Source organism: Aegilops tauschii, chromosome 2, assembly GCF_002575655.3.
Source record: "Aegilops tauschii subsp. strangulata cultivar AL8/78 chromosome 2, Aet v6.0, whole genome shotgun sequence".
Lineage (NCBI taxonomy): Eukaryota > Viridiplantae > Streptophyta > Magnoliopsida > Poales > Poaceae > Aegilops > Aegilops tauschii.
This window is the reverse complement of record NC_053036.3, coordinates 92,382,663-92,410,369: the sequence shown is the minus strand read 5'-3', so window position 1 is coordinate 92,410,369 and position 27,707 is coordinate 92,382,663. Positions and strand designations below refer to the sequence as shown.

The window sequence follows — 27,707 nt, the reverse complement described above, 5'->3', positions numbered from 1 at the left end:
TTTATAATCACCCAGTTACGTTGTGACGTTTGGTAGCACACAAAGTGTTCCTCCGGTAAACGGGAGTTGCATAATCTCATAGTCATAGGAACATGTATAAGTCATGAAGCAAGCAATAGCAGAATACTAAACGATCGAGTGCTAAGCTAACGGAATGGGTCAAGTCAATCACATCATTCTCCTAATGATGTGATCCCGTTAATCAAATGGCAACTCATGTCAATGGCTAGGAAACATAACTATCTTTGATCAACGAGCTAGTCAAGTAGAGGCATACTAGTGACACTCTGTTTGTGTATGTATTCACACAAGTATTATGTTTCCGGTTAATACAATTCTAGCATGAATAATAAACATTTATCATGATATAAGGAAATAAATAATAACTTTATTATTGCCTCTAGGGCATATTTCCTTCAGGACATTTCAGCCCGCGCTCCTTTCCCCACCTCCTTCTGCCGCCGACCGCCCTTGCTTCCGCCCGTCCGCCGCCGGCAATTCCGGCCAAATCCGCGGGCGGAATCGCGCCGCGGGGCCATCCCCCACCCGACCCTTCCGGATCCAGTGAGAAGAGCCGCCCCTCACCGCTATCGCCGCCAGGGTTCGACCGTCGTCGAGCCCGCCCCTCGTCGCCGCCCGGGATCACCTGCCCCTCGTCGCTGCCCGGTTAGTGGTTGCTTTGTGATATTTGCGAGCGGTATGCCTAGTTGATTGACGTGGCGTGCGATTCTTGTCCATGTAGATGGAGTTGAGCCCGTGCAGGAAGTTCTTGCTCTCCGATTTGTCCGATTCGGACGACTCGGATGTTGAGACCATGCATGCGAACTTTCGGCAGCTGACATTAGTCATGGCGCTTGCCGTGAAGGAGCACGAAGACGAGAACCGGAAGAGGAGGCGAGGATCGACCGTCGGGCGTCTTTGCATTCCTCGGAATCGCCATCTTGGGAACGAGATGTTGATGCAAGACTACTTCGCGGAGAATCCAACATATCCACCGCACCTCTTCCGGAGAAGGTACCGAATGTGCCGATCCCTCTTTGCGAAAATTGTTCAAGCTTGTGAGGTAAATTGCCGGTATTTTACTCAAAGAAGAAATGCTGCGGGCTTAAAGGGATTTAGTGCATATCAAAAAATCTCCGCAGCTATGCGGGTGATTGCATATGGCGTTCCGGCTGACTATGCCGATGAGTATCTTCGCATTGGTGAAGATACTACAATTGAGTCAGTGCGTAGATTTGCAAAAGTGATCATCCGTGTCTTTGGTCCTGAGTATCTTCGGGCACCCAACGAGGATGACACAAAGAAATTGATGGCATCTAATGAGAGGAGAGGTTGGTCTGGCATGCGAGGTAGCATTGATTGCATGCATTGGACTTGGAAAAATTGCCCAAAGGCATGGCAAGGAATGTATTGTGGCAAGTCTCGTGATGCAACAATTGTACTAGAGGCCGTAGCATCGGAGGATTTATGGATTTGGCATTGCTTCTTTGGTATGCTGGTCACTCTCAATGATATCAGTGTGTTGCAACGGCCTCATTTGTTTGCTAGGCTTGCTAGTGGTGATGCTCCTGCTTGCAACTACACTATCAATGGGCATGAATACATAAAAGGGTACTATCTTGCAGATGGTATATACCCTCCTTGGTGCACATTTTTCAAGAGCATCAAAGAGCCCAAAACTAAAAAACAGCGTGAATTTGCAAGGGTGCAAGAGGCAGCCCGAAAAGACATTGAAAGAGCATTCGGTGTTTTGCAATCTAGATTTGCCATTGTCCGTGGTCCTGCTCGTTTTCGGGATAAGAGAATCTTGAAAAATATCATGACATGTTGTGTTATCTTTCACAATATGATTCTTGAAGATGAGAGAGGAATGAACTTGGAATTCTTCTACGACAATGTGGGTAGCCGTGTCAAACCAGCTAGAGACCCTAACCATATTAGAGCTTTTCTTCAAACATACAAGGAGATTGAAAATGCAAATACATACTTTCAACTTCAGGAGGATCTCATTGAGCACCATTGGCAAAGGGCTGGACAGTGACTCATTTTTGTATTCATCACAAGTTTTGTATTGCATTATTTAAGTTTGATTCGGTCATTTGAATAATTATTTGTAATATGGATGATTGTTGTATTATGTTGGATTTGAATAATTATTTAGTTTGCTTCTGTTTGTGGTATTATGTTGGATTTGATATTTGCGGGCCGATGGGATGCGGTATGCGGCGGTGCAAGAATAGACACCGCAAAGCCGACCCGTATAAAAGCATATTCGACGAATATACTTTTATACGGGTCCGTTTGGGGGGTCTGCATCTGCGGCCGTCCTTGCCGGCCCGCAAAGGCCGTTTTCCGCAAACTGCAAACGCGTTTTGCGGGCCGGCGAGATGCGGGGTCTGCTAGAGTTGCTCTAACATCAGCGATGACTTCCCTGGAGAACTTGCCTTGCTGCACGCGATGGTGGCGCCCCAACGGCCTCGACCCGGCGCCCTTCAGCCAACGCCTATGGCTGGTTATTGGGCTGCTGCGGATGGCAGATGTGGTGCTCCCCGGTGAGACGGAGCGGGGTGGCGGCCCCTCCTCCTGCACGAGCTGGATCTGATCAACCACGCGTTTGGGGGCCCAGTGTGCGGCGCTGAGGTGGCTGGGCGCTGGTTACGGCTGGTGTTGGCCGGAGCTGGCTCGCCGGCCTGCCGACGGCGAGGTGGAAGGCCCCGGCGTGGTGGTGGCGCCGCCACAACGCTGGGGTGTACGGGCCAGTGGGTGGCGGACCAGCTGTGTGGCTGGTCGCATGAGGATGTGGAGGCGGGTTGTTTCGGGCGATGGCCTATGTGGCTCTGGCCAATGCCGATGACGCGACGCTAGTGGGCGTCGTTCTTCCTTCCTGGAGGGTCGTCGTGGTACTCTCCGGCCTTGTCCATCCCGGGGGTTCGTCTTCGGGTGAAAGCCTTTGGCACTGCAGCAACAGGGCTAGGCGACGGCGTCGTTCCGCGTCGCTTCCCCCTTGGGGCGTCGTCTTGAAGACTAGTTCCCCTCCGCGCTTTCCCTGGGCTGGACGTGCACGACATCAAGGTTGGCTGGTGCACAACGGGTGATGCGAGTGGTTGACGTTGCGACTCGTGTGGCAATGACGATGGTGGTGTGCAGAACTGGGTCGCGGCTAGTCCTCCTGATGTCGACGGCCCGGTGCATCAATGGGTGTGTCTATGTTTGTTTCTCACTGTGACGGAGAAGTCGGAGTTGTGCGTGGCAGGGCCCTTGCGGAAACGATGACTCCATGAAGGCGATTTCAGCGGACGGTGCTCTCCGGAGATTGCGATGGGCTAGGTCAGTGCGAGGCTTGCAACTTTCTCCTTTGATGCACATCAACAAAATCGGAGCTGCCGGTCCTCGACGCTCAGTCGATTGTTTGGCTTTGGCTGGCAAGGTCCTCGGGTGTCGTTCGTTTGAAGGGGTCTTGACGAGTCGTCAGCGGCGAAGTCGGAGTCCCTGCTCGGGGAGAGGTGATGATGACGAGATTGCGGGCAGCCCTGGCGGTGTCCTCTCCTCGGCGGTGTGTGTGATCTTGCGGGTGCCATGTCGGCTGGTGTGCCCTTTTCTATGGGCGTGTTGTATCGGTTTTCGCCCAGGTTTCCATTAATTAACCGGGCAACTCTCTTCTTCTTAATCAATAAAAATGGCAAATCTTTTGCCTCATTTCAAAAAGAAAAGATAACTAGTACTGTAGGACTTTCGCGTTGTGGAGTCGTACCTTTTTTTAAGGTAGTGCACATCGTACCCTTACTCAGGAGGATATGTGTTCGCGGGGTGTTTGGAATTTTGTATCCATGACAATGATAGGAAAATAAATAACATATTTTAGGGGCAGGAAAATCCACCTTTTTTTTGCGGGTTCATCCACCGTTTTTGTTAAAGTGGTGCCTTGGATTACATGATTATATTACGACATTAATGATCTTCCATTGTACTCCTTCAGTTCCAATTAGTTGAAGTTCCATTTTTTCCTAAATCAATCTTATTCAATTTTGTACCAAGTATATGGAGAAATTTAAGAGTAAAACCCATATTCATTTGAGAGGTTTGAAAGAAAAGAAAAGGTTTTTCAAGAATAGTGATATTGTACTTTTTCTCACTATTCATTGCCCCTGTTCAAGAATTCGTCCGATTAACTTGCTAATTAATCCCTACTCGTAGGGTCACCGGGTAGTTGAGAAACTGATAAATCATTCGATTAACAGATTAATTTATTAATTAGCCTATTAATCCCCTACTCGCAAGCCAACAGTGTAGCTACCAATTAGCGATTTCCTCAACAATGTTCATTGCTGGAAAAAAAAATCAAAATTCCCAAATGATTTTGATTTTTGAACTTTTTTTTACTTGTGTTCCACTTTAACATGGTTTCATCACCTTTTTTTAGAAGAGCGTGATTTTCATCACCTTATTTTTTCTCTGTTTCTTACGAGTTTTTTTCTTTAGAACTTCTTGCGAGTTTTCTTGAGGAGAGTGGATTCTTTTCTTTCTCTGTGGGGATGAGAGCCCAACAGCAAATGGAAATGAAATGCAGCCGGCACAACCGCGAGCGGCCCGTCAACAAGAAAAATGGAGGGAAAAGCCGCAGAAGCGACGGAAAACTCTCTTCCTGTTCCCCAAATGCGCGCACAAAAAAAGATGGAAACCTACTCCGACCTCGGCACCGACGGCGGCAAACCTGCTCCGACGAAGCCGGCGATGGAGGAACCACGCGCCGCCACCACTGGAGGTCCGTCCATAGTTGGCCCCGACGCTCCCCCCGCCCCCCAGCCGGTACACTCTCGTCGCCGCCCTCCGGCCGGGTACCCCTCGATGGATTCGCTCCACCCATTTTGTTGAAATCTGTGTGTTCTGATTTCGCAGGGTACCGCCGCCGGCGCGAGGAAGCGGAAGGCCCCGACGACGGCGACAGCAAAGGCCGCCAGGAAGCCTCGCATGCCGCAGGTCTGTAGCTTTCACTGTACCCATCAGCCCCCTCTCCTCGGCAATCTATCTAGCTTGATGTTTTTTTTTGTGTGATATGTGTTCTTGTTTGCGAATAATCTTGCTTGGTAGTTTTTTTTTGCGGGGTAATCTTGCTTGGTAGTTTGATGCGCGTGAATGCATTTCATCTTTGGTACTGTAGGTTGAAGAACCAATTCAGATGCATGTGTACTATGGACTTAGAGAAATGTTTGACAGCGTTCAGGGCGATGATTTAGTTGCAGATTCGTTAGACACTTTTGTAGAGAACAACTGTGCACACGTCATCGGTGAGCTACCGCTGCAGCCGCAGTCGATGTCATTGGTGGATCTACAGCTCTGGATCTTCAAGTTGTTCTGGCTCCATCCAGAAACACAAGATCTCGCTATTAAGGGGTTCCGCAAACAACACAAAAGTGACTCCTACGACGACTCCTCTGAACTGGACAGTTATTTGGAGTACTACCCGTGGGACATACATTACTTTAAGACTGACAAGTGTTGGAGTTCCTTTGCCAATAAATTGAAGAGAAAAAGAAATGTGACACAGAAGTTCATGTTGTATGTGCAATCTTCTGAGATAGAGCATTATGACATTCTGCTCAAAGCTGTAAATGATGATTATTATCAACTGGCGACGGTTGTGTTGCCTGGGACAAAAAGCCTGTCAAGTGGCTTCTCCTTTGGTGCCCTTGTGGAAGACTTGACAATGACAGCAAAGGAAATTGGAGATTATCTCACTGGTCAGTTTGGTGAGCAGATTAGTCCTGGTGAGGCGTGGAGAGCAAAACAGTTTGCTCTGGAGAGGAAATTTGGTACATTTTATGATTCACACAACTTTGCCCCGAGGTTACTTAAGGATATAGCACGTAAAAACCCTGGTAGTTTTGTTGACATCAAGGATGCAGAGGTTGCAGGGTGTAAAGATTTCCGAGTCCTCTAGCGTATGTTTTGGGCATTTGGACAGTGCTTACAGGCCTTCCGTACTTGTCGCCCTGTGCTATGCATCAAGGGCACACCTCTATGCGGGAAATATCAAGGGATGCTGCTTACTGCTGTAGCATCAGATGCTAATGGTTTCTCCTTTCCAGTAGCATGTGCTGTCGTTGAGGGCGAGACCAAGGAAAGCTGGTTGTGGTTTCTTAGGAATTTGGAGCGAGCAGTGGTGCATCAGTCTGTCGTGTGCATTATACACGACTACAAAAGGGATTTGATCAATGCTGTGAAGGACCTTCTGAATTCCCGTGAACGACAGTGGTGTAGAGCAGAAAGTCGGTGGTGCATGGAAGACTTTGCTGAAAACTTCTTTGCGTATTTTGGTGACAAGAAGCTTGTGATGATGTTCAAGAAACTTTGCCAGCAGAAGTGACGCCATAAATTTGGTAAAATCTGGAAGGAGCTAGACGAGTTGACGTCCACATATATGGCGGAGAAAGAACATGGTGCTAGTGAGGAAATGCAGCAGGAATCAGTCGAGCATGATGTGGCGGAGCTTGAGGCGCAAAGCCCATGCAACCAACATGATTCAGTGGGGAATATGAAGGAAGGAGATCACGCCGATGACAGCAACAGAAAGATAGCAAAGTTCTCTGACTGGATAGATCAGAAACCAAAGGAGAAGTGGTCACTGGCATATGACAGCGATGGAGCAAGGTATGGCATCATGGGCAGTGATATAGCTGATGTATATAAGAACGACCATGTATTGAAAGGGATAGCATGCCTTCCGCTCAGTGCGATAGTGGAGGTGACATTCCTGCGCTTGGTAAAGTACTTTGAAAACACAAGTGCTGCAGCAAACAAAGCAATCGGCAACCCAGCAATTAACTTCCCGGAACGTGTCCAGGTTGACATGAATTCGAAAATGCAGAAATCCGAGACGCACAGACTTATGTACACGTATGCCGATGAAAAAAATTATCTCGGTAAGGTTGTGGATCGAAAATTTACAGTTAAGGGAAGGAAGAGGGAGGTGACTGTTCACCTGAAGACGGACTATACCCTCAGCATGAATAAGTCTGAAGGATCCACAATTCGAAAAACTGCCACCTGTTCATGCAGCAAGCCGCAGGTACTTCACAAGCCCTGCTCTCATGTTATTGCCGTCTGTTGTGAGATTGGGGTTAGCACTGCTGCATACATGTCCCCATACTACAGCCTGCCCTATCTAGTTCGCACCTCGAGGCAAAAATTCAGTAAGTTCTCACACGACTACAGAGATACGGTACCACGCTACTTCAGAGATACTGTACTATTTGGAGGCCAAGCACCAATTTGGATCCCAGACAAAAGACTGGAGTGTGGCCTTCCTGTTTGTCTACTGCCGGACTGCATGCAAACTGCCGTGATCGAGGAAGAACAATAGTGCAGAACTGAAGATGGATCAGTTGCAGAAAATCAAGGATCTAAGACACGCTCAGAAGAACTTTGCCAGATTTGAGCTTCTATTATTGTCTGTCAAACTCCTAGCTGTTAATATTTTGGATGCTTAAATGCGGTTAGCTGTTGTAGTTAAGCTACCCTATGCAAACTCTAAACCTCTATTATTATTTGCAGTGCTTCCTTGTTGTACTGGAAACCAAAGCTCTTATTTCTTTGCTAGTCGGTTGCAGTTTGATATCTGCAACTCCTGTTTGCTCAAATGCTAAATCGTTGCAGAAGACATCACTTCTTGGCTGATGGTGTGACGGGCATACCAGCTCAGTTGACAAAATTGTGACGGGTGCTACATGTCCCTCATGATCGTCTGCCAGTAATGGTTAATTATCAACACTTTTAGTGTTCTTTGAATCTCTTTCAGTCAGCGGTCCATCCTGAACTGGACTCTTGGGCACCTCTATGTCTCGCTTACAGCGAGACGTAGTGAAGTCTCGCGTCAGGGGAGCGCCAGATAAGCAGGCCCAGGCATGCGGGAGGTCATGGCATCTTTTTTTTTCACGTTTTTGTTATCGTTTTTTCTTTCTTTTCTTATTTCCGTATATACTTCCAGATATTGTAAGTAAAACATTTGAAAAATGTAAAATGTGTACAAAGAAATGTATATGATAAAAATGTTAACCAAGCATTTAAAAAATGTAATTGTGTATAGAGAAAACGTTTCTCATGTATACGAAAAATGTAGACAAAAAATATACAATGTGTGTGAAAAAGTTATTTAAAAAATGTTAATCAAGCATTTGAAAAAAAATGTTAAACAAATATCTAAAAAATATTATTAATCAAGCATTTGAAAAATATTAAATGTGTATAAAAAATGTTGACCATGTATTAAAAAAATGTTTAACATGTATTTGAAAAATGCTAATCAAGCATTTGAAAAATATTAAATGTGCATAGAAAAATGTTCATCATGTATTAAAAAAAATCTTGTATAGTATTAAAAAAATGTTAATCAAGCATTTGAAAATATTAAATGTATATAGAAAAATATTGACATGTATTAAAAAAATGTTAATCTTGCAGAAGAAGAGCAATAGTGCAGAACTGAAGATGGATCAGTTGCAGAAAATCAAGGATCTAGGACACGTTCGGAAGAACTTTGCCAGATTTGAGCTTCTATTATTGTCTGTCAAACTCCTAGCTGTTAATATTTTGGATGCTTAAATGCGTTTAGCTGTTGTAGTTAAGCTATCCTATGCAAACTCTAAACCTCTATTATTATTTGCAGTGCTTCCTTGTTGTACTGGAAACCAAAGCTCTTATTTCTTTGCTAGTCGGTTGCACTTTGATATCTGCAACTCCTGTTTGCTCAAATGCTAAATCGTTGCAGAAGACATCACTTCTTGGCTGATGGTGTGACGGGCATACTAGCTCAGTTGACAAAATTGTGACGGGTGCTACATGTCCCTCATGATCGTCTGCCAGTAATGGTTAATTATCAACACTTTTAGTGTTCTTTGAATCTTTTTCAGTCAGCGGTCCATCCGGAACTGGACTCTTGGACACCCCTATGTCTCACTTATAACGAGACGTAGTGAAGTCTCGGGTCAGGGGAGCACCAGATGGGCAGTGCCAGGCGTGCGGGAGGTCATGGCATCAGGTTTTCTTTCTTCACGTTTTTATTATCGGTTTTTCTTTCTTTTCGTACTTCCGTTTATACTTCCAGATATTGTAAGTAAAACATTTGAAAAATGTAAAATGAGTATAGAGAAACGTATATGACAAAAATGTTAACCAAGCATTTGAAAAATGTAAATGTGTATAGCGAAAATGTGTCTCATGTATACGAAAAATGGTGTCTCATGTATACGAAAAATGTAGACAAAAAATATACAATGTGTGTGAAAAAGTTGACCATGTATTAAAAAAATGTGAAATCAAGCATTTGAAAATAATAATGTAAACAAGTATCTGACAAATGTTAATCAAGTATTTGTAAATTGTTAAATCTGTATAGAAAAATGTTGACCATGTATTCAAAAAAATGTTTAACATGTATTTGAAAAATATTAATCAAGCATTTTAAAAATATTAAATGTGCATTAAAAAAAGTTCATGATGTATTAAACAAATCTTGTATAGTATTAAAAAATATTAATCAAGCATTAGAAAAATATGAAATGTATATAAAAATGTTGACCATGTATTTAAAAAATGTTAATCTTGCATTTGAAGAAATATTAAACAAGCATTTGAAAAATGTTTAAGATGTGTTTTGAAAAATGTCGACCATCCGTCTGGCCCGAGTAAATCTTTGCACGCCTTCGTTACCTTGGGAGGCCTATGCCCCATAGAAACTGTGTTGGGAGGCCTATGCCCCATAGAAACTGTCTATCTGAGACGCCCCTTGGCCTGCATGTCTGACACAAGGTTAGAGTTCGAACTCATCCAGAGTGGTATCTCACTGATGGCTCAGGTCCGCCGAAAGGGCCTTCTTCGCCTTCCACCTAAGCTGCACAGGAAAGGCCCAAATTCGCCTTGCGTCTAAGCTGCACAGGAAAGGCCTAAATCCAATTCCAGGGAACAGTAAAGCTTCATAAGGTCTCTCTGTCCAGGTGCAGGTAGTCTGCATCTTTACAAACATGTCTATTTCACCCAGCCTCTCTCCAAGACCGTGCCTAGATCGTTACGTCTTTCGTGCGGGTCGGAAGTTACCCGGCAAGAAATTTTGCTACCTTCGACCTCAATCGAATTATTTGGGCCTACTCGTTATCAATGGGATCAAGGATACTTCCAGCAAAAAATATATCGGACAGTTAGCACTATTAAAAATGTTAATCTTGTACTTAAAAAATGTTAATCAATTATTGGAAAAAGTAAAAAATATGTATAGAAGAAATGTTGACCATATATTAAAAAAAATCAAACTTGCATTTGAAAAATATTGAATGTGTGTTAGGAAAATGTTAAAATGTTCTTGACGTATACGAAAAATGTAGAATGAGAACCAAAGGAAATAAAGAAAACTAAAAAACAATGAAAATCGAAAAGGAAAAGAAAGAAATGAAAAAAAAATGAAGACACAATTGCAAAAAGAATGGAAAAACAATGAAGACCGATAAAGAAACAAAGGAAAATAGAAAAACCAATGAAAATCAAGAAACAAACAAATAAAGACGAAGAAGAAAAACCAACATAAACCAAGAAAGAAACGAAAAAAACAAATGAATTAGCAAAGAAAATGGAAAAACCAAAGAAAACTAGTAGGATCGCGAGGCCAACCACACCTGAGAAGTCTGTCCGCAGTCCACGGTCTGTTCCTGAAACAGCAACCAAAGGTGGAACTTGATTTTTCCTTCAGTTTTGACCTTCCAAACACCATTCAACAGAACCAAGTGCAGCCGCCCAATGAATTGGGCACGACACGCCGATTTGGCCGAATAACAGCCATCAGCCGAGAAGCGGCAAGAGATGCAATCAGGAATAATGTAGAGCTGCACGGTCTGAATCTTTTCCCAAAGCTGAGAAAACTGATGCAGCTCCTCCTCCGAGTTCATACGCAAGAGGCCCCGCATCCAGCAGCCATTCATCAGAGCCTCTTTCACCAAGATGTTTTTCTTCCTCGTTCGCTTGAAGAGAAGTGGCGCAAGTCTGGCCGGTTCCGTTCCCTCTAGCCATCTGTCCTTCCAAAACTTGGTCAAGCATCTCCAACCGTGATCCTAGTGCAGGCCTGAAACAACATCACATCAGTGGAATCACAGGGCACCAAAAGTCCTTTTCCACGGTCTATTAACATTGTCCCACTCCATCCAAAGCCAGCAAAGGCGCAGAGCTCGACCAAAGCAAGATAAATTTTTAATATCAAGCCCCCAGCCACCTTCGGAGAGCACACTTTTTCCACATCACCATGCATTTCCCATCTTCCTCTCCGGTCCACAGAATAATAATCATAGCACTCACCCAGTCTAAAATATCCCATTTTCATTATTGATGAGGTTTTTAGTTCTTTCTTTCTCGCCACTTTTTTTCCTTTTTCTTTCGCTTTTTGTCTTTTCGACGTTTTCCCTTTTTGCATACATAACCTTTAGTGTATCATACAGGCAGAACATTTTCGAAAAAGAAGCGGTGATACCTTTTCAGTTACGAGAATGAACATTTTTTATCAACATACAAATATGCGATGAATATTATTTTTATAAATACAGGATGGGCATTTTTATTAATTATGCTACTTCCAGTATTTTAAATACATAATGAACATTTTTTAAATATGTGAATGAAAATTTTTAATCACGGGAAAACAGTATTTTTTTACAGGATAAATATTAAAGATATGTGAGAACATTTTCCTTTAATTCTCGAAAAAAGTTTTTATTCTTTAATTCGTGAAACTGAATCCCTTAAACCCTTATTTCTGCTTCAAGACTCTGATATGCACCTATGCCTACTACTACTTGAGTGATGTGTTTCAGTGGAATAGTAATTGTACTACTCACCCATTCTAAAATCTCCCATTTTCATGACTAACAAAGGGATTCAGTTTATACCTCCTGGTCATAAGATAAGGTGTTTTTTCCCCGCAAAAAAAAAAGAAAAGAAAAGAAGATAAGGTGTTTTGCTTCCCCAACCAATTCCAGTTCAGTAAACAGTGTTGTAATGGGCATGAATGATGATGATTGTGAAACCACACCCCTGCATACCTTTGAACAGTCTCAAGAAATATAAGATAAAACTCATTCCAGTTCTGAGTGATGATGAGAGGGGCATCAGTGAAAGGATCAACCTCCGAATTACAGAAATCAAGGAGCGGCAATGTTGTACACATATGAGCGTAGATGAATCACGTCTTGCATCTACTGGACTCATGTGTATTGCGGCGGAGGCCAACATCATGTCTGAGTTGACTCACCACAACGACGAAAGCGACAAGGTTTACCTTGGATCTTATGGTCAGCAATGGGGCTGGACGCGCCGCGGTTTCTGCCGCCTTGTTGGGTATAGCCGTATAGCGAAGGAGGCTATGTTGATGCTTTGCTACATGAAAGGAGACGAAGGAGATATCCCTTACATCCATTCAGAGTTTAGCACGTGTTCGACGGTCCGGACTAGAACACTGGAAGTTTTCACCATCATCTAAAACTCATATGTGCTTGATGCTGCTGGTGTACATGGTAGAGATGTGCCTTCTTCAGCTGAGATCTCTACAAGGGACGTTGCTGCTGAGATTGGTGCTGGAAAACCGAAGGGTGTTGATAAATCTGATGCAGATCAGGAGAGGACAGAGAAGAGAGAAACTATCTCAGCGTCTGCTGAAAAAAGAGATAATGAGGACACAGTGGGTGATGAATCTGCTTTAGATAGACACAATGGAAAGATCAAGGAGAGCAAAAAATATCAGCGGCACTGGAAAGGCCAAGGCATCGATTAAATCACTACGGCCCAAGTGTGTGAAGGGAAGTCTGCCCAGATTGTAGTATGATCTTTCTTCTTAACAATTTTTTTTTTGCGACTGATTCTTATTAACAAAATAACACGCTGCCGAGCTCATAGCAGCAAGAGAAAAAAAATGGATGCTACATTTCAGTCGCAATAAGCTGCATCAAAGCTAACACCATGATTTTCTATACAATACAGCAGTAGACTAGCTAGTAAACCTTCATAATTTTTGAGATTTCCTTGTGAGTTGGTATGTCCTTAAATGTTAGGACCTTTCATCCGTGGTAACAAAGATTACAAACATCACTCTAAAGGTTTTGGGGGAATACCAGCCTAATATTCTTAGGCAAGTTTTCTCAAACTCTGGCCTACAGATCAAAAGAAACAATGCTGCGAATTTACATTACCTTGCCGCGACATGAATGTAGAACCACGTGTTCTGTTTATCAACAAGAACAAGCAATCCAAGAGGACTACTAACCAGTAGTCGATTGCATCTAGCAATGCATGCTAACAGTAGGTGCAATTTCAGGACCATCGTTTTTTTTCTGAACTAAGCTAAGGAGAGGCACATGGTCTGCAGATCAAGGAACACAGGTGCATGAATAATCATAAATAAAGTACTTTCTTATTCACTACACCACTGGCTTGAGCTCAATATAATATACTTGTAAAAGCAGCAGTCGAATGGGCATATGCAAGAGTAAAAAACACGCGACAAGCAAACATGATCGTTCACTGGCGAACACCATAGACCAAACTGGGGAGCACCCAGAGGCTCTCAAGCTGATTGCTTCTGCCTCCTAGGATGTATGAATTGGAGCGACTTGTGCTGTAAACTGCCTGACCAAGCTCTACAGCAATCCAAGGTTCATCAGAGTCTTTGGACACACTCGGAAGGTAAATGCAGTTACTCTTTCCACCCCATCTTTCAGGGTTCATGCAAGAAAATGTAGGGCTCATCCTATCAAGGCTGAGAAAGAGAGCCCAGTTTTCCAACTTCTCCATCTTGGTCCACTTAGTTGGTTCGGCTGAAGAATCAAAGCAGAATACTTGAAAGGTGCCATTGCTTATCAAGTCATCAACAAGATCAACCATGAGAAGCATGTCACCACAGACCACCAACCATGGATCATAATTCAAGCCAACAACGATGTCCTCTCCCCATACAACATCAACTTCCTGCACGCTGGGATGAGGTGCCAAGGATATGGTTTTGAGCGTGTGGGGAAAGTCTATGGCAAACATCTGACCTTTGAACAAAACAATCTGAATAAAGAATTGTTCAGAAACAAGAGGGTACTCTGTCCAGGAATTTGTTCCAACCTGCCACTGGAACACGGATGATTTCGAGAAAAGGAGGAGGCACGAGCTGGATGAACTGAGTGGAGCCATAAGAATGCCACAATAGATCGCACAACCGCTGTTGGCTTGGAGTTTGGGCAGCTTCACCTTAGTACCTGTGTAAACGTCGACAAGGAGAAGGTGCTCCAAACAGGAGAAAATAAGATGCCCATATGAGCAGCCCAAATAGCGCATGTAATTTGGAGCATTACGGGGAGCTAAGCGGCGAAGAGATAAGTCTGTCCTCACAGGATCACAAAGACGCCATTTGTAGTTCGATAAAAGATAATACCATGTGCCGTAATCCCGATTAGCCTTACGCAAACCTGCTTTGAGATGGAGAGGTGGGAAGACGAAGGCATATATGGATGATGGGAAGGAAAAGACCGCAGCACGCCAAGAGTGACAGGTGCCAGTAAAAGCAAGGAGATCATGGAATGAGCTTAAGAGAGCAATGATTAGGTGAAGCAGGCTGTCCGGTAGGTCTGCCCAAACACGGTGTTCAGATGAGGCTGAGGTAGAGACCAAGCAGTGGCAGATTTTCTTAGATGGCCACTCTGCGACGACCACTTCTCTGTCATACAAAACATTCAAGAACGATGTATCAGCATTGAGGAATCAGATATCATAGAAAAAAGGTTGGAAATGTGGTAGTACTTAGGCTCTTACTGCAGTGCTACACATTAAGGAGAAACACAAATTTCCATGTCATTAAACATTAATGCTTTACATAGTAAGATGTATATCAAGATGGCACACTACAATTAAAATAAGCTACCCCAGAACAGCCAACAGCTTGATGCTCAGTACGACAGAATAAAGATAACCTTATTTAGTGAGCTAAAATTGGTACATCTCCGAATCATGCATTAGGGGGTGATATTTGGGAGCAGCTAGGCGCCACTCGCGTGAAAATCTGAAAACGGTCAGCCAATTCTCCCCCTCCTATCTCAACCATCGGATCAAGATCCAACGGACAATGCTTCATCTTCAACCTCAAATCGGTAAGTGTACTGTTTCTCTTCCCTCACCGATTCAGCACAGGCCTAACCGCCTGCCTCCGCCGCTCACGGCCAACGGCGCTCCCTGAACCGCCGCCCACCGCCGTGCTTCCGCCGCCCGGCGATGACCAGTTTTTTTCCGGCGAACCTGCACCATGCCCCACACCCCTAAGATAGATAATGAGGTCGTCTGCCAGCCTAAGATAGATACCGGGGTCGCCTGCCGGCTGCCACCCTAAGATAGACCCAGAGGGCTCCCCAGGAGAGCTCCTTCCTTCCCTCCAGCTGTTCCTTCCTTCACGCGAAATTCGATTGACCCAAATTAATAAATTCAGGCGACCACAAGTAGCTAAACTGGTGATGTTTGTACTTTGTAGAGTATTCTCGAAACAAATAACAAATCAAGTGCCACCAATCTCGCAAGACTCTCACCTGTTTATCCGGACAACATTTGTGCAATCTCGCAGTACGCTCACCTTACGCAACCAAAGCATTTCTCAGGGGCGGGCGTGCATCTCGGCAGGGGAGCATCATTCATTCGTGGCCGCGACAAGGAAACTGGCAAAATTACCAAGATGCACGACGGCTACTGACCAATAGCTGCTGTTCTTGGCTGATTCTAGTTTGGATCTAATCCACCCAACAAATTTGCACTAGGAAGAGGACGGGAAAAGTGAGGGAGGGAGAGGTAACAGGTGTGCAGACCTAGGGGCGGGTGCCGGCGGCGAGAGCTCGAGCGATGGCTGCATGGTCGCCGCACGCCAGTCTGCGTGCCTACCGCTACCGGTGCGCCGCCGTCAACGAAGAGGCGGTCAGGCGGAGGAAGCCACCGATCGCTGCCACATTAAAAAGGAATCGATGGGCTCCTTCGTCTGCGTGTTTTCTTACGCCGATGGGCATCGGTCAACCGATGGAAGGCACCGATCGATCGCCTCGCTAGTCATCGTACCTACGCGAGCCGTTCGATCTCGCTGTTTGTATCACTCGTCTTTCTTCTACCATAAGTACACAGGGAGAAGCGAAATAAATTTTTCTTTTTATCTAGTATATAAATAAACGGCGCAAACTCATTTTCAATGATTAAGAAGAAGAGTGTTGCCCAGTTAATTAGAGAAAAACCAGATGATAAACTATACAACTCACTGCACATACCCCGCAAAAAAAAACTCACTGCACATGACACAATATAAACCACACACTGCTACGAAGGAAATATTGACGAGTTTGTACCTTAGTGGCATAGTCGCCAATTCTCCCCAAGCAAGTGTTTTGACTTAAAGGAAGCAACCAATGACTGAGTACACATCGAAGTGGCAGAAGGGGCCACATGAAGATCCAAGCCAAATGAACAACACACATGCCAGCAATGGGGCCAACAATGGAACCAGGAATAAACGAGCGACAAAGCACTATGCAAGGTTGGCGCTGCGAAGAATCATCGAGATGGGCCATCCACCGCTTGTCGTCGTTGCCACAAGGACCCGCCACACAGTTTTGACTCCACTACAACAAAGGGACCACAACGAGCCCGCAAACATCTAGAGAGCCGACTACCACAGTCTCGCCGCAGCCTCGACCTCGCACACCCACATTGTCGCTGCCACACGAGCCATCGACGACCACCATGCCAACCACGGGTCTTTCCTGCCAAATCAATGTCCAGGATGGTGCCACTAAGAGTGAACACGACATCATAGATGTCATCATCGTCCGGACCCAAGGAGCTCGGACCTAGGGTTTCCCCTTAGAAACAAGGTTAGAGGGATGAGAACAACAACAATGACACCTTCATCAAGGAAATGACGTCTGTATGGGCGTCGTCTTAGTCGGGCCAGGACGCGCTGAGCACTACTTTCACCGGTTGTCTCGCCATCCAAACCCATAGTTGGCTAGCCACCGACACCACCACAAGCGCCATCCAACTCATCGCAGCCCGTCGCATGCCCATTGACCCACCATCGTCCAATCCGGAATCCCAGATCGGGGATGGCATAACGCCCCGTGCTTCGCCATGACGTGGTCCAGGGTCAACCGAGACCATCGCTGGAAGATCCATCGACGACCGCGACATCGCTGAGCCGCACAACCGGAAGACGAAGACTCACTCAAAGCAGCCACGAACGTTGAGCCCAGACGCCTCGTCGGGTGATCCACAACGTGGCCGCTCCCGGGAGGAGCACGACCCATATCGCGCAACAAACTAGACAAGGCTTTTACACCTAACTAGCGGGCAGAGGTGCGGCGGCACACCGGGCCAATTGGGAAGTCTGTGTGTGTGCCTTTGTTGTTTGTTTTGCATGAGAAAAAGACATGGTGGCTTTTAAAGGGAGCTAACGGAGTTATGCCTTTTGTTTACTTAGCCGAGTCATGCAAGTCATTGCATTTTTTTGCGTGGTACATACAGGTCCTTGTTGCCATTTTTGGCATTTTTTTAGTATGTTTAGCTTATTGTCTTGTGTTTCAGTTTTGACCGACTTGGCGGTCGCGCCGCTCATACTACTATGACGGTCTTGCCTCACACCCTAGACCGAGAGATTATGGGCACTGACGGGAGGAATTTGGGAGAGAGAGAAGGGCGCCATTGATTGGGACTAAGGAGGGGGGAGGGAGTAGGTGGGCAATATCTTGCGTCGGTTGAGGCTTCTCCAGGAAACCGAGAAGCGGAATGTGTCCCTCCATCCACCACGGGTCTCCACCATAGCAACTCCACGTGTCGTCCGCATCTCCTCTAGTGATCGTTGTCGATGGCGGACCCACTAGAATTTGGGGGAGAGGACGGGGAGGGGAGACTGGAGAGGTCACGGTGTTGTTGCTACGCTGCCTCTCTGAGCACATTGTCGCTGCTCTGTCCTCGTCGCTACCGACGATGACGCAGTTTTTTCTTTTTTCTCGACCGGCCGAGAATTGACATAGGATCTGAGAGAGCATTTTCTAGAGGATAATTTTTTAGAGAGGAGTTGGGAAGCAGTAGATGCTTCGGGAAGGCCTTCATATCAGTAAAACAAAGAAACACCCTCTACATCCATGTAAACCTGCCACATAAATCATCACAAAGCAATAAAAGTAGTCAAAACGAGAGAAAAAAGCTAGATACGGAGCATAGGCCCAAATCATGCTTCCATAACAAAAGTGCATTTGATTTTATACAAATTCCTCTCGTATTGGAAAATTTCACCAAGAACCACATCAATCCAAACACTCCAACTACATCAAAGTAAGCTATATTTCCTTGGACACACAAAGCAGGGGGGAAATAGCCTAACCTGGGGCTAATGGAGCAATGCTCTCCCCTGAATCACTAAATCGACAAAGAAGAAGTTATCATCACGTAGCCATGTAGAAGTAATTTATAGTCATAAAGATATTAAATTTATTGCAGACTAAGTTTTGCATATATCTTTGGAAAAACAGAGGGTTGGCGTTTTTTACCATGCAATTGGGCGAGGAAGGTAACACTAGTTCTTGGTCTACCTGGATGCATAGATCAAAGAAGAGAAACAATAGATAACAACCTCTAATTGTTCTCATAAATTTAACAGATGAGACAAAGCAATTCAAGCAAGCAACACAACCGTTTCAAATAGAAATATATGAAAGTAAGACCATATAATCAATGTTGGCATGCATGACAATTCCTGGCTAAGCCACGTTCAAAATTCTCAAAGTAAAATAATAATAATAAAATGGTGGTTTAATTGGTGTTGAACTCTTGATAATTTTTTCTTACTTCCAATCATCTCTCACTAGTACGCGTCGGTGCTATACAAACGGGTTTTAACCCCTTTCCGTGACAGCACTTGGAACCGTCGCCAAGTGAGTGTGGGCGATAGTGTTGGGGAACGCAGTAATTTCAAAAAATTTCCTACGATCACGCAAGATTTATCTTAGTGATGCATAGCAACGAGCGGGGAGAGTGTGTCCACGTACCCTCGTAGACCGAAAGCGGAAGCGTTTTATCAACGCGGTTGATGTAGTTGTACGTCTTCACGATCCGACCGATCCTAGCACCGAACGTACGGCACCTCCGTGTTCAGCACACGTTCAGCTCGATGACGTCCCTCGTACTCTTGATCCAGCTGAGGCCAAGGGAGAGTTCTGTCAGCACGACGGTGTGGCGACGGTGATGATGAAGTTACCGGCGCAGGGCTTCGCCTAAGCACTACGACGATATGAGCGAGGTGTGTAATTGTGGAGGGGGGCACCGCACATGGCTAAAAGATCAACTTGTGTGTCTATGGGGTGCCCCCCTCCCCCGTATATAAAGGAGGGAGGGAGGAGGCCGGCCGGCCCTAGGGGGCGCGCCCAAGGAGAGGAGTCCTACTAGGACTCCAAGTCCTAGTAGGATTCCACTTGGTGGAAGGGGGAAGAAGGAAGGAGAGGGAGAGGGAGAGGGAAAGAGGGGCCGCGCCCCCTCCCCTAGTCCTATTCGGACTCCCCTTGGGGGGTGGGGGGCGCCACCTCCTGGCTGCTGCCCTCTCTCTCCCCTAAGGCCCATTACTTCCCCCGGGGGTTCCAGTAACCCCTCCAGCACTCCGGTTTTACCCGAAACTATCCGGAACACTTCCGGTGTCGGAATAACATGGTCCAATCTATCAATCTTTATGTCTCGACCATTTTGAGACTCCTCGTCATGTCCGTGATCTCATCCGGGACTCCGAACAACCTTCGGTACATCAAATCACATAACTTATAATACAAATCGTCATCGAACGTTAAGTGTGCGGACCCTACGGGTTCGAGAACTATGTAGACATGACCGAGACACATCTCCGGTTAATAACCAATAGCGGAACCTGGATGCTCATATTGGTTCCTACATATTCTACGAAGATATTTATCGGTCAAACCGCATAACAACATACGCTGTTCCTTTTGTCATCGGTATGTTACTTGCCTGAGATTCGATCGTTTGTATCCACATACCTAGTTCAATCTTGTTACCGGCAAGTCTCTTTACTCGTTCCGTAATGCATCATCCCGCAACTAACTCATTAGTCACATTGCTTGCATGGCTTATAGTGATGATCATTACCGAGAGGGCCCAGAGATACCTCTCCGATACACGGAGTGACAAATCCTAATCTCGATCTATGCCAACTCAACAAACACCATTGGAGACACCTGTAGAGCATCTTTATAATCACCCAGTTACATTGTGACGTTTGATAGAACACTAAGTGTTCCTCCGGTATTCGGGAGTTGCATAATCTCATAGTCATAGGAACATGTATAAGTCCTGAAGAAAGAAATAGCAATAAACTAAACGATCATAGTGCTAAGCTAACGGATGGGTCTTGTTCATCACATCATTCTCTAATGATGTGATCCCGTTCATCAAATGACGACACATGTCTATGGCTAGGAAACTTAACCATCTTTGATAAACGAGCTAGTCAAGTAGAGGCATACTAGGGACACTCTGTTTGTCTACGTATTCACACATGTACTAAGTTTCCGGTTAATACAATTCTAGCATGAATAATAAACATTTATCATGATATAAGGAAATATAAATAAGAACTTTATTATTGCCTCTAGGGCATATTTCCTTCAGTCTCCCACTTGCACTAGAGTCAATAATCTAGATTACATAGTAATGATTATAACACCCATGGAGTCTTGGTGCTGATCATGTTTTGCTCGTGAGAGAGGCTTAGTCAATGGGTCTGCAATATTCAGATCCGTATGTATCTTGCAAATCTCTATGTCTCCCTCCTTGACTTGATCACGGATGGAATTGAAGTGTCTCTTGATGTGTTTGGTTCTCTTGTGAAATCTGGATTCCTTCGGCAAGGCTATTGCTCCAGTATTGTCACAAAAGATTTTCATTGGACCCGATGCACTAGGTATGACACCTAGATCGGATATGAACTCCTTCATCCAGACTCCTTCATTTGCTGCTTCCGAAGCAGCTATGTACTCCGCTTCACACGTAGATCCCGCCACGACGCTTTGCTTGGAACTGCACCAACTGACAGCTCCACCGTTCAATATAAATACCTATCCGGTTTGTGACTTAGAGTCATCCGGATCAGTGTCAAAGCTTGCATCGACGTAACCATTTACGACGAGCTCTTTGTCAACTCCATAAACGAGAAACATATCCTTAGTCCTCTTCAGGTATTTCAGGATGTTCTTGACCGTTGTCCAGTGATCCACTCCTGGATTACTTTGGTACCTCCCTACTAAACTAATAGCAAGGCACACATCAGGTCTGGTACACAACATTGCATACATGATAGAACCTATGGCTGATGTTGGAGAACGTAGTATTTAAAAAAAAATTGCCTACGATCACGCAAGATCTATCTAGGAGAAGCATAGCAACGAGCGGGAGAGTGTGTCCACGTACCCTCGTAGACCGAAAGTGGAAGCGTTTAGTAATGCGGTTGATGTAGTCGAACGTCTTCGCGATCCAACCGATCAAGTACCGAATGCACGGCACCTCCGCAATCTGCACACGTTCAGCTCGGTGACGTCCCTCGAACTCTTGATCCAGTTGAGGCCGAGGGAGAGTTCCGTCAGCACGACGGCGTGGCGACGGTGATAATGAAGTTACCGGCGCAGGGCTTCGCCTAAGCAGTACGACGATATGACCGAGGTGTGTAACTGTGGAGGAGGGCACCGCACATGGCTAAGAGATTGTCTGTTGTGCCTTTGGGGTGCCCCCTGCCCCCGTATATAAAGGAGGGGAGGAGAAGGCCGGCCAACAAGGGGCGTGTCAGGGAGAGGGGAGTCCTACTAGGAGTCCAGTCCTAGTAGGATTTGGCCCCACCCTTTTTTCCTTCTACCGGAGGGGGAAAAGGGGAAGGAGAGGGAGTAGGAGAAGGAAAGGGGGGTGGCGCCCCCTTCCCAAGTCCAATTCGGCCTCCTCCCTTGTGGGGGGCGCACTAGCCCCTTCTGGGCTAGTTAGCCTCCCTCATATGGCCCATAAGGCCCATATCTTTCCCCGGGGGGTTCCGGTAACCTCCCGGTACTCCGGAAAAATGCCCGAATCACTCGGAACCATTCTGATGTCCGAATGCAACCTTCCAATATATGAATCTTTACCTCTCGACCATTTCGAGACTCCTCGTCATGTCTATGATATCATCCGGGACTCCGAACAAACTTCGGTGCATCAAATCACATAACTCATAATACAAATCGTCATCGAATGTTAAGCGTGCGGACCCTACGGGTTCGAGAACTACGTATACATGACCGAGACACATCTCCGGTCAATAACCAATAAGGGAAATTGGATTCTCATATTGCCTCCTACATATTCTACGAAGATCTTTATCGGTCAAACCGCATAACAACATACGTTGTTCCCTTTGTCATCGGTATGTTACTTGCCCGAGATTCGATCGTCGGTATCATCATACCTAGTTCAATCTCGTTACCGGCAAGTCTCTTTACTCGTTCCGTAATGCATCATCCCACAACTAACTCATTAGTCACATTGCTTGCAAGGCTTATAGTGATGATCATTACCGAGAGGGCCCAGAGATACCTCTGCGATACTCGGAGTCAAATGCTAATCTCGATCTATGCCAACTCAACAAACACCATCGGAGACACGTGTAGAGCATCTTTATAATCACCCAGTTACATTGTGACGTTTGATAGCACACAAGGTGTTCCTCCGGTATTCGGGAGTTGCATAATCTCATAGTCAGAGGAACATCTATAAGTCATGAAGAAAGCAATAGCAATAAAACTAAACGATTATTATGCTAAGCTAACGGATGGGTCTTGTCCATCACATCATTCTCTAATGATGTGATCCCATTCATCAAATGACAACACTGTTGGGAATCGTAGCATAATTTTAAAATTTTCCTACGTTCACCAAGATGCATCTATGGAGTGTACTAGCAACGAGGGGAAGGGAGTGCATCTACATACCCTTGTAGATCGCGAGCGGAAGCGTTCCAATGAACGTGGATGACGGAGTCGTACTCGCCGTGATCCAAATCACCGATGACCGAGTGCCGAACGGACGGCACCTCCGCGTTCAACACACGTACGGTGCAGCGACGTCTCCTCCTTCTTGATCTAGCAAGGGGAAAGGAGAGGTTGATGGAGATCCAGCAGCACGACGGCGTGGTGGTGGATGTAGCGGGTCTCGGCAGGGCTTCGCTAAGCTTCTGCGAGAGAGAGAGAGGTGTTGCAGGGGAGTAGGGAGGCGCCCAAGGCTGTTGTGTGCTGCCCTCCCTCCCCCCTTTATATAGGCCCCCTGGGGGGGGGGGGCGCCGGCCCTGGAGATCAGATCCAGGGGGGGGGGGGGGCGGCGGCCAAGTGGGGGGGAAGGGGTGCCTTGCCCCCCAAGGCAAGGGGGAACTCCCCCCTAGGGTTCCCAACCCTAGGCGCATGGGGGAGGCCCAAGGGGGGGCGCCCCAGCCCACTAGGGGCTGGTTCCCTTCCACTTTCAGCCCACGGGGCCCTCCGGGACAGGTGGCCCCACCCGGTGGACCCTCGGGACCCTTCCGGTGGTCCCGGTACAATACCGATAACCCCCGAAACTTTCCCGGTGGCCGAAACTGGACTTCCTATATATAACTCTTCACCTCCGGACCATTCCGGAACCTCTCGTGACGTCCGGGATCTCATCCGGGACTCCGAACAACTTTCGGGTTTCCGCATATATATATCTCTACAACCCTAGCGTCACCGGACCTTAAGTGTGTAGACCCTACGGGTTCGGGAGACATGCAGACATGACCGAGACGCCTCTCCGGTCAATAACCAACAGCGGGATCTGGATACCCATGTTGGCTCCCACATGTTCCACGATGATCTCATCGGATGAACCACGGTGTCGAGGATTCAATCAATCCCGTATACAATTCCCTTTGTCAATCGGTATGTTACTTGCCCGAGATTCGATCGTCGGTATCCCAATACCTTGTTCAATCTCGTTACCGGCAAGTCTCTTTACTCGTACCGCAATGCATGATCCCGTGACTAACGCCTTAGTCACATTGAGCTCATTATGATGATGCATTACCGAGTGGGCCCAGAGATAGCTCTCCGTCATACGGAGTGACAAATCCCAGTCTCGATCCGTGCCAACCCAACAGACACTTTCGGAGATACCCGTAGTGCACCTTTATAGTCACCCAGTTACGTTGTGACGTTTGGCACACCCAAAGCACTCCTACGGTATCCGGGAGTTGCACGATCTCATGGTCTAAGGAAAAGATACTTGACATTGGAAAAGCTCTAGCAAACGAAACTACACGATCTTTTATGCTATGCTTAGGATTGGGTCTTGTCCATCACATCAATCTCCTAATGATGTGATCCCGTTATCAATGACATCCAATGTCCATAGTCAGGAAACCGTGACTATCTTTTGATCAACGAGCTAGTCAACTAGAGGCTTACTAGGGACAGGTTGTGGTCTATGTATTCACACATGTATCATGATTTCCAGACAACACAATTATAGCATGAATAATAGACAATTACCATGAACAAAGAAATATAATAATAATCATTTATTATTGCCTCTAGGGCATATTTCCAACAGTCTCCCACTTGCACTAGAGTCAATAATCTAGTTACATTGTGATGAATCGAACACCCATTGCGTCCTGGTGTTGATCATGTTTTGCCCTAGGGAGAGGTTTAGTCAACGGATCTGCTACATCCAGGTCCGTGTGTACTTTACAAATATCTATGTCTCCATTTTGAACACTTTCACGAATGGAGTTGAAGCGACGCTTGATATGCCTGGTCTTCCTTTGAAACCTGGGCTCCTTCGCAAGGGCAATAGCTCCAGTGTTGTCACAGAAGAGAGTCATTGGGCCCGACGCATTGGGAATCACCCCTAGGTCGGTAATGAACTCCTTCATCCAGACTGCTTCCTGTGCTGCCTCTGAGGCTGCCATGTACTCCGCTTCACATGTAGATCCCGCCACGACGCTTTGCTTGCAACTGCACCAGCTTACTGCTCCTCTATTCAAAATATACACGTATCCGGTCTGTGACTTCGAGTCATCCAGATCTGTGTCGAAGCTAGCGTCGACGTAACCCTTTACGACGAGCTCTTCGTCACCTCCATAAACGAGAAACATATCCTTAGTCCTCTTCAGGTACTTCAGGATATTCTTGACCGCTGTCCAGTGTTCCTTGCCGGGATTACTTTGGTACCTTCCTACCAAACTTACGGCAAGGTTTATATCAGGTCTAGTACACAGCATGGCATACATAATAGACCCTATGGCCGAGGCATAGGGGATGACACTCATCTGTTCTATATCTTCTGCCGTGGTCGGGCATTGAGCCGTGCTCAATTGCACACCTTGCAATACAGGCAAGAACCCCTTCTTGGACTGATCCATACTGAACTTCTTCAATATCTTGTCAAGGTATGTACTCTGTGAAAGACCAATGAGGCGTCTTGATCTATCTCTATAGATCTTGATGCCTAATATATAAGCAGCTTCTCCAAGGTCCTTCATTGAAAAACACTTATTCAAATAGGCCTTTATACTTTCCAAGAATTCTATATCATTTCCCATCAATAATATGTCATCCACATATAATATGAGAAATGCTACAGAGCTCCCACTCACTTTCTTGTAAACACAGGCTTCTCCATAAGTCTGTGTAAACCCAAACGCTTTGATCATCTCATCAAAGCGAATGTTCCAACTCCGAGATGCTTGCACCAGCCCATAGATTGAGCGCTGGAGCTTGCACACTTTGTTAGCATTCTTAGGATCGACAAAACCTTCCGGCTGCATCATACACAACTCTTCCTTAAGGAAGCCATTAAGGAATGCCGTTTTGACGTCCATCTGCCATATCTCATAATCATAGTATGCGGCAATTGCTAACATGATTCGGACGGACTTCAGCTTCGCTACGGGTGAGAAAGTCTCATCATAGTCAACCCCTTGAACTTGTCGATAACCCTTAGCGACAAGTCGAGCTTTGTAGATGGTCACATTACCATCTGCGTCCGTCTTCTTCTTAAAGATCCATTTGTTTTCTATGGCTCGCCGCTCATCGGGCAAGTCAGTCAAAGTCCATACTTTGTTTTCATACATGGATTCTATCTCGGATTTCATGGCTTCTAGCCATTTGTCGGAATCCGGGCCCGCCATCGCTTCTTCATAGTTCGAAGGTTCACCGTTGTCTAACAACATGATTTCCAGGACAGGGTTGCCGTACCACTCTGGTGCGGAACATGTCCTTGTGGACCTACGAAGTTCAGCAACTTGATCTGAAGCTTCATGATCATCATCATTAACTTCCTCCCCAGTCGGTGTAGGCACCACAGGAACATTTTCCCGCGCTGCGCTACTTTCCGGTTCGGAAGGGGTGACTATCACCTCATCAAGTTCCACTTTCCTCCCACTCAATTCTTTCGAGAGAAACTCCTTCTCCAGAAAGGACCCGTTCTTGGCAACGAAGATCTTGCCTTCGGATCTGAGGTAGAAGGTATACCCAATAGTTTCCTTAGGGTATCCTATGAAGACGCATTTTTCCGATTTGGGTTCGAGCTTTTCAGGTTGAAGTTTCTTGACATAAGCATCGCATCCCCAAACTTTTAGAAACGACAGCTTAGGTTTCTTCCCAAACCATAATTCATACGGTGTCGTCTCAACGGATTTAGACGGTGCCCTATTTAAAGTGAATGCGGCAGTCTCTAAAGCATAGCCCCAAAATGAGAGCGGTAAATCGGTAAGAGACATCATAGATCGCACCATATCCAATAGAGTGCGATTACGACGTTCGGACACACCATTTCTCTGAGGTGTTCCAGGCGGCGTGAGTTGTGAAACTATTCCACATTTCCTTAAGTGTGCACCAAACTCGTGACTTAAATATTCTCCACCACGATCTGATCGTAAGAATTTTATTTTCCTGTCACGTTGATTCTCGACTTCACTCTGAAATTCCTTGAACTTTTCAAAGGTTTCAGACTTGTGTTTCATTAGGTAGACATATCCATATCTACTTAAATCATCAGTGAGAGTGAGAACATAACGATATCCTCCGCGAGCCTCAACACTCATTGGACCGCACACATCGGTATGTATGATTTCCAATAAGTTGGTTGCTCGCTCCATTGTTCCGGAGAACGGAGTCTTGGTCATCTTACCCATGAGGCATGGTTCGCACGTGTCAAATGATTCGTAATCAAGAGACTCCAAAAGTCCATCTGCATGGAGCTTCTTCATGCGCTTGACACCAATGTGACCAAGGCGGCAGTGCCACAAGTATGTGGGACTATCGTCATCAACTTTACATCTTTTGGTATTCACACTATGAACATGTGTAACATCACGTTCGAGATTCATCAAAAATAAACCATTGACCAGCGGGGCATGACCATAAAACATATCTCTCAAATAAATAGAACAACCATTATTCTCGGATTTAAATGAGTAGCCATCTCGAATTAAACGAGATCTAGATACAATGTTCATGCTCAAAGCTGGCACTAAATAACAATTATTGAGGTTTAAAACTAATCCCGTAGGGAGATGCAGAGGTAGTGTGCGGCGATCACATCGACCTTGGAACCATTCCCGACGCGCATCGTCACCT

General features: G+C 45.8%; 2 protein-coding genes across 2 annotated transcripts; one reads left to right on the top strand and one right to left on the bottom strand.

Moving 5' to 3' along the window:
* Positions 1 to 4,445: 4,445 nt before the first annotated feature.
* LOC109760468 (uncharacterized) lies at positions 4,446 to 8,723 on the top strand. Its single transcript, XM_020319286.4, has 4 exons — positions 4,446 to 4,806; positions 4,897 to 4,977; positions 5,159 to 7,910; positions 8,458 to 8,723. Exons 1-3 carry the CDS (start codon positions 4,603 to 4,605, stop codon positions 5,936 to 5,938), a joined length of 1,065 nt encoding a protein of 354 aa, XP_020174875.2. The 5' UTR covers positions 4,446 to 4,602; the 3' UTR covers positions 5,939 to 7,910; positions 8,458 to 8,723.
* A 4,671-nt stretch (positions 8,724 to 13,394) lies between these two features.
* On the bottom strand, positions 13,395 to 16,092 carry LOC109760473 (putative F-box/kelch-repeat protein At5g24040). Its single transcript, XM_020319461.4, has 2 exons — positions 15,861 to 16,092; positions 13,395 to 14,728 (listed from the first exon to the last, which is right to left on the bottom strand). The coding sequence occupies exons 1-2, from the start codon at positions 15,902 to 15,904 to the stop codon at positions 13,546 to 13,548; spliced, it is 1,227 nt and encodes a 408-aa protein (XP_020175050.1). The 5' UTR covers positions 15,905 to 16,092; the 3' UTR covers positions 13,395 to 13,545.
* Between the last annotated feature and the right edge of the window lie 11,615 nt (positions 16,093 to 27,707).

What these genes read in the sequence shown, in the direction of transcription:
- LOC109760468 (XM_020319286.4), top strand. Translation starts at nt 4,603, where the DNA reads ATGGAGGGAAAAGCCGCAGAAGCGACGGAAAACTCTCTTCCTGTTCCC. An exon ending in CTCCCCCCGCCCCCCAGCCG is followed by an intron (nt 4,807 to 4,896) that starts GTACACTCTCGT and finishes CTGATTTCGCAG; the next exon opens with GGTACCGCCGCCGGCGCGAG. An exon ending in GGAAGCCTCGCATGCCGCAG is followed by an intron (nt 4,978 to 5,158) that starts GTCTGTAGCTTT and finishes TTGGTACTGTAG; the next exon opens with GTTGAAGAACCAATTCAGAT.
- LOC109760473 (XM_020319461.4), bottom strand. Translation starts at nt 15,904, where the DNA reads ATGCAGCCATCGCTCGAGCTCTCGCCGCCGGCACCCGCCCCTAG. An exon ending in CCGCCGGCACCCGCCCCTAG is followed by an intron (nt 14,729 to 15,860) that starts GTCTGCACACCT and finishes TTTGTATGACAG; the next exon opens with AGAAGTGGTCGTCGCAGAGT.